General features: G+C 43.7%; 1 protein-coding gene across 3 annotated transcripts in view; it reads right to left on the reverse strand.

Annotated features, from left to right (window-relative positions):
• Positions 1-14,679, reverse strand: part of LOC126293339 (centaurin-gamma-1A) — a 304,641-nt gene that overhangs the window by 107,523 nt on the left and 182,439 nt on the right. For all 3 annotated transcript variants that reach the window (XM_049986531.1, XM_049986532.1, XM_049986530.1), the window contains exon 3: positions 5,564-5,705. In XM_049986531.1, the coding sequence (XP_049842488.1) occupies positions 5,564-5,705 (142 nt within the window). The remainder of the gene's footprint in view (positions 1-5,563; positions 5,706-14,679) is intronic.

Raw genomic sequence — 14,679 nt, forward strand, 5'->3', positions numbered from 1 at the left:
CAAGGTTTAAAAAACTCTCTATTGCTGTTGGATTTACTTACCTACATAGTTTGTAATTACATGTGACATTTGAGTACAAAAGCCTTTCAGTGTTAAAATTTGTGCATCACAGTATGCAAGGCCATTCACCCTTTTATTAACAGATCTAGTAATGAAGAACGAATAAAAATATCGTCTATGGCTGTGCTATTGTTCCTCTGCACCACAGTTGGAAAAAACACCGTCTGCATCAGTTCATATGACGTTATGAGATCTACCAACCTCCTTTTAATTTTCACAGTCATATACAAAGTTTATCAGCAGATATAACGAATTTCTGGTACTTCCTACAAAATGCGTTAAGAACCCTCTCTAGCTTGAGCAGAAATGCTCTGAAGTCAGAATTAGGGGACCTATAAACAACAACAATTTGTAGTGTCGTTCCACTAAATTCAACTGCCCCTGCACAATATTCAAGTATCTGTTTAGAGCAGTGCCGTGATACGTCTATGGACTCAAATGGAATACTGCTTTTTTTCGTATATGATCACTCCCCGACCACGCATGGAAGTCCCTGAAAAACAGCCATCTAATCTGTATCCTGGTAAATGAAGCCTCTGAATTGTCAAGTCATTTAAGTGGTGCTCCAATATATAAATAATTTCAGAGTCAACATCTATAAGCAGTTCATTAGCTTTATCTCTAATACTACTTATATTATTTTGATGAAATATTCTAATTCCTTCTCTACTTGGAAAACATTACGTCCTCTGAAGGTGAGCCCTTACTTAAAGGGATTGCGTATAAACAAGTATACCTATCAGCTGACTTCAGTCTTAAAAAGGTGCAGCTCTGACACCAACTAGTACAGGAATTTTTCCATGAGTGATCCCACCACCACCACCACCACCACCACCACCACCACCACCACCACCACCACCACCACCACCCACTACGCTGTCACCTACAAGTTTTGACAGCCCCCCCTTGCCACACCAATTGAGGTGCAGGCCACGCCTAGTGAAACTCGATCTACTGACAGAGTCGACCGGCACCACTGAGATGTGATCCGTGCCCTGTGCCATCAGCGCTCTCCCAGCCCCACATTAGCGCGCCTAACAGCCGCATTAAGATGAGGCCGATCATGACGCTGAAACAGTTGCACGAAATGCACATTAGTGCCACCAGTTTGAGTAGCTATCTTAACCAAGTCACCACAGACATCATATTCCCCGTCCCTGTCAAGACTGTTCCCTGCTCCACCCACTATCACTACCTGATACTCCTCCGTAAAATTCCTACTTAGCTCCCCTATGTCACCTGAGCCAACCCTGCACTAGGCTTCACAATGCTGCTGCCTGGTGCTCAGTCCCCAACACTTCCTGCAACTGCTGGCCCACATCTCTACTGTACGAACTACCTAGCAGGCGACGTGTTTTCTACATCTGGAACACGGTGTCAGCTCAGTGTTCGCCCCAGTCGCGTAAGAGTGGCGTTGGCAGCGCCGCTATGAGAATGCAATTCAGGTCTGCTTTAAATATATTCTGCCTCAGTCTTGAGTGTTGATTATCTTTCAGATTGGACCTGGTGAGTTGGTGTTAGTCAAGAGTGCTTTTAAGGCGACAAAGATGCCGTTATCAGCACCACACTGAGTTTTAATAAGGTCACAGCAGAGCTACGAGAAGGTGGATGTTCCTGGTGACATATTGCAGAAATGACTGCTGGCAGCGGTAGTCACGGGAATGTACGGTGGCAAAAAGACCTAGATCTCTCCACTGAGGGGAAGACCACTGTGTTCGGAGCATAGCTCTGGCGCACCGTACTGCGTCTGGCACCAACGTCACAAACCGACTACTTCGAGGACGGCTCCGAGCCAGACGCCCTGAAGGCCTCATTCTATTGACCCCAAGCCACCACCATGGTGTCAAGCGAGAGGTCACTGGACGGCAGAATGGAGGTGCCGGCCCGTGTGGCCGTGCGGTTCTAGGCGCTTCAGTCTGGAACCGCGCGACCGCTACGGCCGCAGGTTCGAATCCTGCCTCGGGCATGGATGTGATTCGTGTCCTTAGGTTAGTTAGGTTTAAGTAGTTCTAAGTTGTAGGGGACTGATGACCTCAGATGTACCATAGTGCTGAGAGCCATTTTTAGAGTTAAGGTGAGGAAAGCTGGTTCTGCCACGGTGCCAGTGATGGCCGCGTGTTGGCTAGGAGGAGGCCAGTTAAATGCCTGCAGCCGACCTGTCTCCTCCCTATACACGCTGGACCTACACCTGGAGTTATGGTCTGCGGTGCGACTCTGTATGGCAGCACGAGCAATCTCGTGGTTATCCCACACACCCCGACTGCAAAAGTGTACGTAAATCTGGTGATTCGACCTGTTGTGCTGCCATTCATGAATAGCACTCCAGAGGCTGTTTTCCAATAGGATAGCGCTCGCTCACACACCGCTGTTGTAACCCAACATGCCCTAGGTACCTGTAGAACAAAATGCACGCACGTTTGTATGCTTCCATTCAACATTCTGGAGGTTACATCAGTTATTAATGTACCAGCACCTCACATTTGCAATGGCTTTTCTCAGGCTTACGATAACCTGTAGTTCTGCAATGTTAGTCACCTAATTATGTTACGTAGCAAAACATATTGTAGAATTTTCATTAGCCTACTCTACATTCGTTATTTTTTGGTGTTGCGATTTCTCTTCGTCATTGTATTTTCAATTTACTAGTGGATCACTATGGTATAATTTGCTTAGGCCCCGTCCACCGAAGTGGATTGGATTCCATGCAACCACCTCTTTTATTCAATGACGTACCGCCTTTTAGCGGTGTTGTATTCTAACGGTCGACGAATGTTCGGTACCAAGTTCCGAGCTTTTTAGCTCTAATGTTTCATTTATGAGAGTACAAACACATAATATTATTATGTAAAAGCTTATAATTTTTTAAAATTTGTTGAAAATTGCGAATTATTTTAAGGAAATTATCGTGTTAGTGAATGTCTCAGAGCTGTTATTCCTTCTTGATTTTTTGTTGTGCAGATGTTCACTGAGCCAACGACATTACCGCAGAGGTAACACCAATTCCCGCCGGATCACCGAAGTTAAGCGCAGTAGGACTTGGCTAGCACTTGGCTGGGTGACCGTCCGGGTCTGCCGAACACTGTTCACGAGAGGGCTGCACTCAGCGCTCGTGAGGCCAGATGAGGAGCTACTTGACTGACGAGCAGCGATTCGGGTCACGAAAACTGAGCGGTGTGCTGACCACGTGCCGTTCCGTACCCGCATCGTCTGAGGATGACACGGCGATCGGTCGGTACCGTTGGGCTTTCCCATGTACCATGAAACCGGTAGTGATCTAAAAATAAAGGACTAAATACAGCTGAAGCACTTTATTAATACACAAGACACTTACTGTTTGATCACGGTTAAAAGGTTTCAAGTGAACTATACCGGAATACTGCAATAAAATTTAATTCCATAAACGAAAAATCCTTCAATCTGAAAATATCTTCTGAGTTCGATTGCCTATTAAACCATTACTAACACGATCACAGTCAAAATTTAGTAAAATAATAGCGCGCGTATTACAGAGGGCGTTGGCAGAGGATACTTACCATCACACCATTTGACTGACAGGTGGTAACGTGGGAAGGATGGCCACCTGCGCTACGCCACTGCGCCTAACATCGTCTTCGCGATTTCCACACGACACGCAACCAACACAGCACGCAGCCCGCATCCCGCCCAGATAGCTGGGCGCGTTAGCGCGCCGCTTCTGGGATTCGGGGACACACTGTATTTCAGTAGGCAATGCTAAGCGAAGTGACCTGGAGTGATGGACACGCTACATTTTACACTAATCTGACTGAAGTGTTTGGATTTGAGATCAGGTGTAATGCCAGCAGTGAAGTAAGGAGCAGGTGGTGTTACGGCGTGGGGTGTCTTTTCCGGTGAGGCTCTGGTCCCGTTATTGCGCTTACGACAACGTAAAACGCACACTGAAGAGCTAAAGAAATCGGTACATATGCCTAAGATCGTGTAGCTCCCCCCCCCCCCCCCCCCCCCATGCACGCAGAAGTGCCGCAACACGACGTGGCATGCATTCGACTAATGTATGAAGTAGTACTGGAGGAAAATGACACCACGAATCCTGCAGGGCTGTCGATAAATCCGTAAGAGTACGATGAGGTATAGATCTCTTCTGAACAGCTCGTTGCAAGGCATCCCAGATATGCGCAACAATGTTCATGTTTGGGGAGTTTGGTAGAACTCAGAAGAGTGTTCTTGGAGCCACACTGTAGCAGTTCTGGGTGTGTGGAGTGTCGCGTTGTCCTGCTGTAATTGTCCAAGTCCTTCGAATTGCACATACGACATGAATGGATGCAGGTCATCAGACAGGGTGCTTACGTGTGTGTCACCTGACAGAGTCGTATCTAAATGAGTCAGGAGTCCGATATCACTCCATCTGCACACGCCCCACACCATCACACAGACTCGACGAGCTTGAACAGTCCTCTGTTGACATGCAGGGTCCACAGATTCATGAAGCTGTCTCCGTACCCATGCACGTCTATCCACTACAATTTGAAACGAGACTCTTCCGACCAAGCAACATGTCTCCAGTCATCAACAGTGCAATGTCTGTTTTGGCGGGCCCAGGCGAAGCGTAAACCTTTGTGTCGTGCAGTATCAAGGGTACAAGAGTGGGTCTTCGGCTCCGAAATCCCATATAAATGACGTTTCGTTGAGTGGCTCGCACGCTGACACTGGTTGTGGCCCAGCATGAAATCTGCAGCATTCTGCGGAAGGGTTGCACTTCTCTCACGCTGAACGATTCTCTTCATTCGTCGTTGGTCCCGTTCTTGAAGGATCTTTTTCCGGCCGCAGCGATGTCGGAGATTTGATGTTTTACCGGATCCCTGAAATTCACGATACACTCGTGAAACGGTCGCAAGGGAAAATCGCCACTTCATCGCTACCTCGGAGATGCTATGTTCCACCTCTCATGCTTCGACTATAACACCTCGTTCAAACTCACTTAAATCTTGATAACTTACCATTGTAGCAGCAGTAACCGAGCTAACAACTGCGCCAGGTACTTGTCTTATACAGGCGCTGCCTACCGCAGCGCCGTATTCTGCCTGTTGACATAACTCTGTATTTGAGTACGCATGCCTACAACAGTTTATTTGGCACTTCAGTGTAGAACGACAGTAACACATTTTAGAGCATAGGGGAGTGCGTAAAGTAAAGGAAGTGTTCAGACATGATGACTGATGTGTCAGCATCGCAATGCAGCCTGTCGTAGATCAGCATCTGTGAGACTATGGCTTGAGGGGAACAACACTTCTGGACTGCACTGGACTGCCCAGAGTCCCGGCCTGAACCCTAACGAACAGCTGTGGTACAGGTAAGAACGTCGACTTCGCTTCAGACCCCAGCATTGAACATCACTACCTTCTCTGGTTTGGTCTCTTGAGGAAGAATGGGCTTCCATTGCTCCACACACACACACACACACACACACACACACACACACACACACACTTAGAAGCAGCTGCCGCCACGGAGTGACGTCACTTACCTTGTGTGCCGACCAGGATGAGCGGGATGTCGGCCGAGTTGCGGAAGTGCGCCATCTTGGTGTAGTAGGTGTAGATGGCGTTGAAGCTGGCCTCGTTCTCCAGGCTGAACACGAAGATAACGGCGTCCACCCACGCGCTGAACTGCACACACACGGAACGAGCTCGTGCAATCATTTCTCTTCAGCTCAGTTTGGTTTACATTTCAGAATGAAATTTTCACTCTCTAGCGGAATGAACGCTGATATGAAACTTCGTGGGAGATAAAAAATTCGTATCGGAACGAGAGTCGAACTCGGAACGTCTGGAACCGCGTGACCGCTACGGCCGCAGGTTCGAATCCTGCCTCGGGCATGGATGTGTGTGATGTCCTTAGGTTAGTTAGGTTTAAGTAGTTCTAAGTTCTAGGGGACTGATGACCACAGATGTTAAGCCCCATAGTGCTCAGAGCCATTTGAACCATTTTGAACTCGGAACCTTTGCCTAGCGCGGGCAGGTGCCCTACCGACTGAGCTACCCGGGCACGACCCACGACCCGTCCTCACAGCTTCACTTCCGCCAGTACTTCGCCAACTTTCCAGACGTCACAGAAGCTGCACCACGAAACTTGCGGTACCGGCACTTCTGGAAGAGAGGCTGTTGCGGAGACGTGGCTTAGCCACAGCCTGGGGAATGTTTCAGAGTGAAACTTCTCCTGAAGCTTGGAAGGTAGGAGACGAGCTACTGGCCGAAGTTAAAGCTGTGAGGACGGGTGGTGAGTCGTGCTTGGAGAGCTCAATTGGTGGAACACTTGTCTACGAAAAGGTCCCGAGTTCGAGTCTCGGTCAGGCACACAGTTTTAATCTCCCACGAAGTCTAATGGTTTACTTTTTTGTTCGTTGCATGCTCCTTTCACTATATGTAAACTAGTCAGTTTTACAATTATAGTTTACTTACTCAATGAAAAATATGAGAACATGCTGACGATTTACATGATTCTCTTAATCTATTTCTTTTACACACTGCACTATCACAATTGTATACAGGGTGGTAAGAAACAGTTTGAAAAGCTTGTAAGGGTCTTGCAGGGCAGGTTGTGCTGAGAAGTAAAAAATTCGATGAGTTGCTCTATTTCCGAGCTAATTAGCGTTAAAGCTAGCCAAGCAATCCGTCGCGTCGCAAATTCAAGTGATATAATTAGTGTCACTGTTGTTATAGTGTTGATCATGGATTCCCATGCTGTGTTAGGTGGAACATTGTTGTTCAAGGGAACGGAATAAGTCCTTCGCGAAAAACTGCTAATAACATGTTGTGTCTTTGGATGTTTTCACGAAACTAATTGTTTAAAAAAAAATTTTATTACGATCTCTGTGTTGTTAACTATGATTTAAAATTGAAGTGATCACTTAATAAAACAAGTTTCTCTCATGTGAGGAGAAGAAAACAGTGTTGGTTGCGATTATGAAATCATTGTTTATTTATTCATTAATGATGCACGTTTCGCCTAGTTCAAGGAATCTTCATATTGACCCACTAATGGCCGGCCAGAGTGGCCGAGCGGTTCTAGGCATTACAGTCTGGAACTGCGCGACCGCTCCGGTCGCAGGTTCGAATCCTGCATCTGGCATGGATGTGTGTGATGTCCTTAGGTTAGTTAGGTTTAAGTGGTTCTAAGTTCTAGGGGACTTATGACCTCAGCAGTTAAGTCCTACAGTGCTCAGAGCCATTCGACACATTAATGTTGATAAACAAGTTAGGGTTGACGCTAATAAGACATCCGCAATAATAAACTGCACTCGTCCTGTGCGAGGAAAATAGACAAGGCACTTTATAAGCACAACATCCAACTTTGGCAGGACTCGTATGGTGGCAGGATCAGGCCCGTACAGTCTGTAATAGGGTTAACACGCTGGATGCGTCGCTGCGACCACATACACCGTACCGAACCAGCTACTTATCAACATTTATCGGCCAATCCGAAGATGGCTTCAATTTGACGAAACGCGCGTCACTGATGAATAAATAAACAGTAACTTCATCATCGCAACTGTTTTCTATTCCCCCCCTAGTCTACATACTGGATGGTGTATCACCACATCATGGAGTGAAAAATGTTTACTCCATTTTTAAAAAAAATTTCTGTCCTTCGAAGTAAACGCTCTGTTGAGTCAAAGTACAAGACTTCTCAAAGTGTACAGTCAGAGGAAAACTTTGGGAACCCCTGGCCTAGACGATAGCGCACAGGATTGCCCAGCCTCTGGCTCGAGTTCTGTTCTTACTACCCTTTCATGTCCGTATCGCTCTCTTGTTCAGTTTGAGGAAAGCAAACGAGGAACACGTCTGGTGACTCCGTCTCTGTCGGGTCGCTCGAATTTGCGCTCATAACGACATGATTGGCTAAATCAGTGCTAATTACCTCGGAAACTGTGCGCCGTATCGAATTCTTTTTCTGAACAATTACTGTACAGGGTATGTCACAAAGATTCACCCGATTTAAAAAAAATCACTAGTATTATTTGAGATATGTGGGTGAACAACATACTGCTTGAAAGAGCAAACTCTCGTCTTTCACATGGTTCCAGCTAGGTAGAAGCAGTGTGCGCCCACTTCAGTTCTAGTAAAAATGGCGTCAGCAGGACAACAGAAAGCATGTTGTGTTCTACGTTTTGCGCAGTGCGGGTCAGTAATAACTGTTCAGCGCGACTTTCGTGCTGGGGATGGTGTGGATCATCCTACAGCACACATCATTAGGCGGAGGCACGGGCGATCCTAGAAGTCGGTCAAGGGGGGGGGGGGGGGTGCTAATGGGAGATGGGAGGGGGGGGAGGCTGTTTGGGGGAATGGAATATGGCTTAACAAATGGAAAGTTAGGGTCCTCTACCGACAAACTGGTAAAATTTGGTGTTGCTTAAAGTGGTTTTTGGTACCTGTTATTGAGTTCAGGGTAAACAAATGTGTATTAATAAATAATAAAGGCGCCTATTTTAAGTTAAATGATATCTACTGGTTTAGGTAGTAAGCTATTTGCCGCTCTTACTCTTTTGTTACAATGTGGTTGGAATACGTTGCAGCCTGTATTGCTGCATAATGAATCTGTTGGAGTAATATATTCGATGATTTCTGAAGTTATTTTATTCAGTGTAATATGATACTCCATGAGGGGGGGGGTCTATAGCCACCATAGACCCCCCCCCCCCCTCACCGCCGACCCTGGGCAGAGGCATGAATAATGCCGCTCCACACGTCCCCGATGTCCGTCTGGCGTGTGTTGCGGCGACGTTTGCACGCGAAACCGTACAACATTCAGCCACTGTAATTTGTTCGTGAAGGTGACGAACGACAACGTGTGGTCTTGTGTAATTTCGTTCTTGGCGAGATGGAGAATGACAGTTTTCTTCCACGCTTAGTGTTTAGAGACGAACCAACATTCCATTTAAATGGAAAGGTGAACCGTCATAATGTGAGAATATGGGGTACGGGACAACCACATGAAGTTGTACAACATGAGAAGGAGTCTCCAATATTTAATGCGTTTTGGGCAGTTCCACTTTGGCGAGAACACTGTTACAGGAAGCACATATCTCGATATGCGCCAGAACTTTCTTTTCGCACAGTTCTGGACTGATTCGAACAACTTCACTCACAGGATGGGGGACTGCCACACTGGCATCTGGAAGTGTGGGAATTCATAAATCCAAGGACTACTGAACGATGGATCGGTCGCACTGGACCAAATGAGTCAGCCTTACGTCACTGGCCTCCAGGGTCACCAGACGTGGCTGTGTGCGACTATTGCTTGTGGGGGTTCTAAGAGAATCTGTTTATGTACCTCCGTTACCAACAACCATGAACGGCCTGAGACATCGCATAACAGCAGCTGTGGAAGCTGGAGCTCAAGACCTGCTCGCTGCAGTGCGGGAACAATTCGAACACCGCACTGACATATGCCGTGCATCTCAAGGGGGGCATATTGAACACCTATCAAAAGGTATGGAAAAAAAAACTTTCTGAGTTTCCCGTTCATCAAAAAACAAAATTCATTCTATATGTTCCAGAAACATAGACGTGCCGAATCGGATGATTCTTTTTGACACACCCTGTATTTCTCAGCACAACCTAACCTGCAATACCCTTACAAGCTTTTCAGACTGTTTCTGACCACCCTGTATACAAACCAGGAGCACACATGATTTCACTTAGTGTTTGAAATTAATTCTATATTCATTAAATTCTTTATTTCAGCCACTATGTGGTCAAAGACTATTATAGCTTAACGTCTCACTGTTTTCTGTTGCAAACTGAGGTTGTACGTGAACAACAATAGAAGTAATTTGTCCTTCTGGTAGTATATTTATAGCTGCTATCGTTGGTTTCTGTCTGTGATTTACTGTTGACAACACACTTCACATTCTAATAAAGTTACTATGAGGCTGTTAATATCAGTATGTTCCAAGGTTTAAAGAGCTGTCTAGCAGGTCTAGAGCCGACACCACACATTATCGTTATCACATTTTGTTTTTCAGTATGAGCCATCCCAGAATATGATGCCACGTAACATTAGTGAATGAAAATGGGAAATGAAAGTCAATTTTCTGACATTCATGTCTCCAAAACCTGATATTTTCCGTAACGCGAAAGTTGCGTATATTAGCTCTTTAACATCTGTAACACGTCACTTCCAGTTCGGCTTCTAACCCATACTTTCTAACATTCTGCGTGGTGTCTGTCGTTCAAAGTCGTGTCTCCCTACCACTTTCGCGCAACGACGCTCTGAGCGTGTTTTTTAGGGAATTGACTAGTTTAAACCTGGGACCTGTTGCTGGTAAGGAGACGCCAGACCACACATGGCATGTAGAGTTCAGAAGAGTTCAGTGAGACTAGCGATGACATAACCACATACTTAATGATTTCAGCGTCAGCTCCACTGCACTCCCTGTAAAAGAATCTTAATACTAACTAAATTTAGTGGAAGGGGTTCAAGGCTTTCCTATTTTTAGTTAGCTGGTAAAATAACGTCGAAAAAGCAGTTACGTTTACCATTGGAAATTTTATTCTACTCACAAAACATTGTTTATAAATTGCACTATTGATAAAAGGAAGTGTTTTAATACAGGGTGGTAAAAACCAACTGCGTTCAACAAAAATGTGAACGAATATTCCCTGAATGAGTTTCCAAGTTCTACAATGGATCGAAGGATGACCTATGCCATATCACATCTATAATCTAGGTTTAAAGTAAGTTTCACAAAAGAGCAAACTATCAAAATGGTCTACAGTGACCCTCAATTATCTTTAATTATTTATCTAACTTGTCGCAAATTACAGTGGCTTATGTGGCTTCTCAATAACTATATAACAGAAAAATCATCGCGTTTCAGATTTTTACTTCAGGTAGCAAATGTGAATACCATGAGCTTTAATTGACGATCGACACTAGTATTACGCAAAACGGGGATGTAACAGATGAGACTTCTGCAGTTCTGAGTGAAGCCTTATGCGCTCAAAAATGCGGCATCGCGTGCGTTCATTACCTTGGTGTTCGTCAGGGGGCGGCTCCATACAGCTCGCCGTCTCGGAAGCAACTCTCTCCTAACCTGTCCTACTACAATTTACCGAAGTTGGTTTAAAAAAGAACTATCTGACTGTGTTTTCATCTGACCAATCAGGGTCTCAATGTTAACCTTAAGCTCCGCCTACGAAAATTCTGTCTATCCAATGAGAAACGTTATACTTTTCGTGGTGGCGCAATGTTTCTAAAGTTTGCAACGTAACAGAGACGCGAAAATGTCTCACGCTAAAACTTGCAGCTGGTGTAGCCCTTTTAGTGTTATCGTAAGATCTATACTGTTCTTCTGGAGGGCTCTATCTTTTATAATGGGCTGGGGGGTGGTCCTGGCGGTTACTTTTCGTGGTGGGTATCCGTCCGTTATCGTAGGGCCTTCTAGCTTAAAGCGGTTCTGCTCTCTGCTTCTGTTCTCGTTTCTACCCTCGGAACTGCGTCTGTCTCATGGTGGGAAGGTATGACATGCATTTAGGCATTCTTGTGCTAGTCTGTGGTATTCCATTTGCTCACCTGTTACTCGTATTACTTTGGTTAATTTATGTCACGATTTATTCGGAGCTATGTGACATACTACTGGATTTGCTTATCATGTCAGGGTTTTCATGGAAGATGTTGAATTTGCCTGACACCATACAACTTGAGAATTTTGTAATATTTTGTTCCATTTACTTGTTCAACAATATGTGTTATTTCGAATGGTGTGACCGCTCCTTACACATCACAGAACTGCATGTACTGTGTGGTATCCAAATTCAGTGACTGACTTTTTGCATAGAAATAGTTATCAATTTGTAAGAAAATTTGTAAGAAAATTTTATTTGCATTTCAAGTGTTGAAGCGCATCCTTTCGGTTCGATTGTAATACTCGTTTCGTCAGCAAACAGGCTTTTTCTTCTTCTTGAACGTACGACGACAAAACATCTCTACTCTACACGTAATATATTTTAGACCTCCGACCTGTTTTTCTGTCTGCATGTTCGGGCTAATCTCAGGAACTAGCGTGGGGTTTTTTATACGGTTCTAACAGACAGAAGAATGATTCACGAGAAAGGTTTGTCTATAGAATTTATAAATGTATTTCGTGCAAAGTGGTTTTACTATGATGATCTCAAGTCAACCGCCGCCTCAGGAACTACTTTAGGAGTGGTGTCACGGTGTTTGTCGACTAACGCGTAGGCTGCTTAACGACGGAGGTTTGTGTTTACTACTTACTACCCGAGGACAAGGTACGTGCTCATCGGGTGATCCCAAAGGGCTTGACGGCTGAACTACAGCCGTGAGATGTAAACGGTTTTCGATGTTGGAGGAATTTTGTGAGAAGACGTTCCAGTCTAGTGCTGTTGAATGATTATGACGCCAGTCTTCACTTGAGAAAGAATATAATCAACCTGTAGCTCAAAACCAATTCTCTTCGCCAAGGCTTACCAATGTAATGAAATACGCCTGATACAAATCAGGATATTTAGAGGATCACCCGTGACAATTTGAAGTCCTGCTATATTTTGTTTTATATTGTCTTCTCTGTCATGTATACCAGTGAAGAAATTTCGTTTATTTTTTGTGCATGGTGCAAATGAAAGTTATGTTTTAAGCATTTCCTTACAGATTATCATTATTTTAATTATTTTCTACCATGATAATGAGTTACTTATTACTTTCAATTAATAAACGACACATATGTGAAACGGTACAAAAAAAAATAAAAAAGCGTTGAATGTAAAACATAAAATAATAATTTAGAACATAAAAACAAATATAAGTAAAATAAATAAGTAGCTTCATAATGAATTTATATTTCGACATAACTGTCATCAAGGAGTGTGACTGAATGAAATTTCAAATGTTTACTTGAGACCACAAACGGTCGTTAAGGCACAGTCACTAAAACAGTGAATCTTTTAAAACGTTACATTACTACTTTCGACACACTGAGTCGTCATTTTCAAATGTAATCAACAAAGACTCGTGTCTTGTGTTAGCCCCAAGTGAGAATGCGTTTTGTTAAGATTTCAGCAGCTCGGTACACAGTACTATAGCGCGCTGCGTTCTTGTTTTGGACTTTCTACATGTTATAAGACTGCGACGTGTGAACCTTTGTTTGCAACGTAATGCAACAGTATATAATACCTTTCATTCCGATGCAGTTTTCATACACACTGCATTAAGGTGTGAAATGACGATCAACCAAAATTTGTCATGACGTGATGGGACCCGTTTCTGCTGCCTTTGCTTCAGTTTGCTGGTTTTAGTTATTTTTCGTAATATTTGAAAGAATCATGGTTACAATTATTAATGAAGTTTTCCAGAATTATGACTAATATGAAAATGACGACTCACTGCATCGAAACTAGTTATCTAACATTTTAAAAAATTCACTGTTTTAGTGACTGTGCCTTAACGACCGTTTGTGGTCTCAAACAAACATTTTAATAGTGAATGTTTAGATGTTTCAACTGCGTATGTTGAAAATACTCCGACCCCACACTGTCTACAGCTTATTTTCCAAAAATAGCATTTCAGAAACCAGTTTTATTACACATAGATGTACGTAGCTTGAAAGCTTCTTTAATTTACGTACGCTGTTATTTTTCATAATAAATTAACGGTTGTGGGATATTTTGCAAAATTTCAAATTATTTTAAAATTCTATTCTACCGTTTTCAAGATAGTTAACTGCTTATCAAGTTTTATGTGGGAAACATTTATTTTGCATGTCATCGTTTATATGCCAAATTACGGTTGGGGAAGTGTTTTATCCATCGAAAGTGAAACTGATGGCACACAAAAAAATAAATAAATAAATATAAATACGCACTGCGTTATTTTGTGCACCCCACAGCCCCTAAGTTGCACCGATATCATTTACTGACACTTGGGAATGCTACCCATACAAAGCCGGTGTGGGTCGCCAGTTCATTTATGACAAGAGCAGCAATAGCGTTCCCAGTGGTACAACTTCCTTATTGCGAAGATGGTGTTCCGTTTCGTATAGCCCAGGGCTTCTTAATGCGATTCTGCACACTTTTTATTTAGAAAGGATAAAAAACAGGTGCCAATAAGATTTCTGATACAATTTCACAGTCCTTCTCCTCAATAACCACAGCATATTTACTTAAAAAAAATGTTTAGCTGGCTAGAATGTAAGAGGGTATGAAATGCGTAAACAGAGTCGCAGCAGACAAATACCGATCATCGTGCGTTTCAAGCAACGTCCACATTCAAGTAGACGCCAGTTTGTTTCTCGTTAAAAACAAAAAATTCAAAAGTATCTCACCTGAGCTACAATAATATCCTCAGCAAATCGCAGTTTGTATTTCAGAAGACTTGCTCTACTGAGAATGCCATTCACATGTCAGATTTTACAAGCATTAAGAAATAAGATAGCGACGATTGGTATTTTCTGCGACCGGTCTAAGGCATGTGACTGAATCACAGTATTCTCCTAGATAAATTGAAGTTTTGTGGGATTGATGGTATAGTGAACCAATGGATATTGTTATATCTAACCAAAACAATGCAGAAAGTTGTAGTTAGTAATTCAACCGGTAGAGTTGGTGACATGATTCTGACTGGGGA

This window comes from Schistocerca gregaria, chromosome 10 (genome assembly GCF_023897955.1).
Source record: "Schistocerca gregaria isolate iqSchGreg1 chromosome 10, iqSchGreg1.2, whole genome shotgun sequence".
NCBI lineage: Eukaryota > Metazoa > Arthropoda > Insecta > Orthoptera > Acrididae > Schistocerca > Schistocerca gregaria.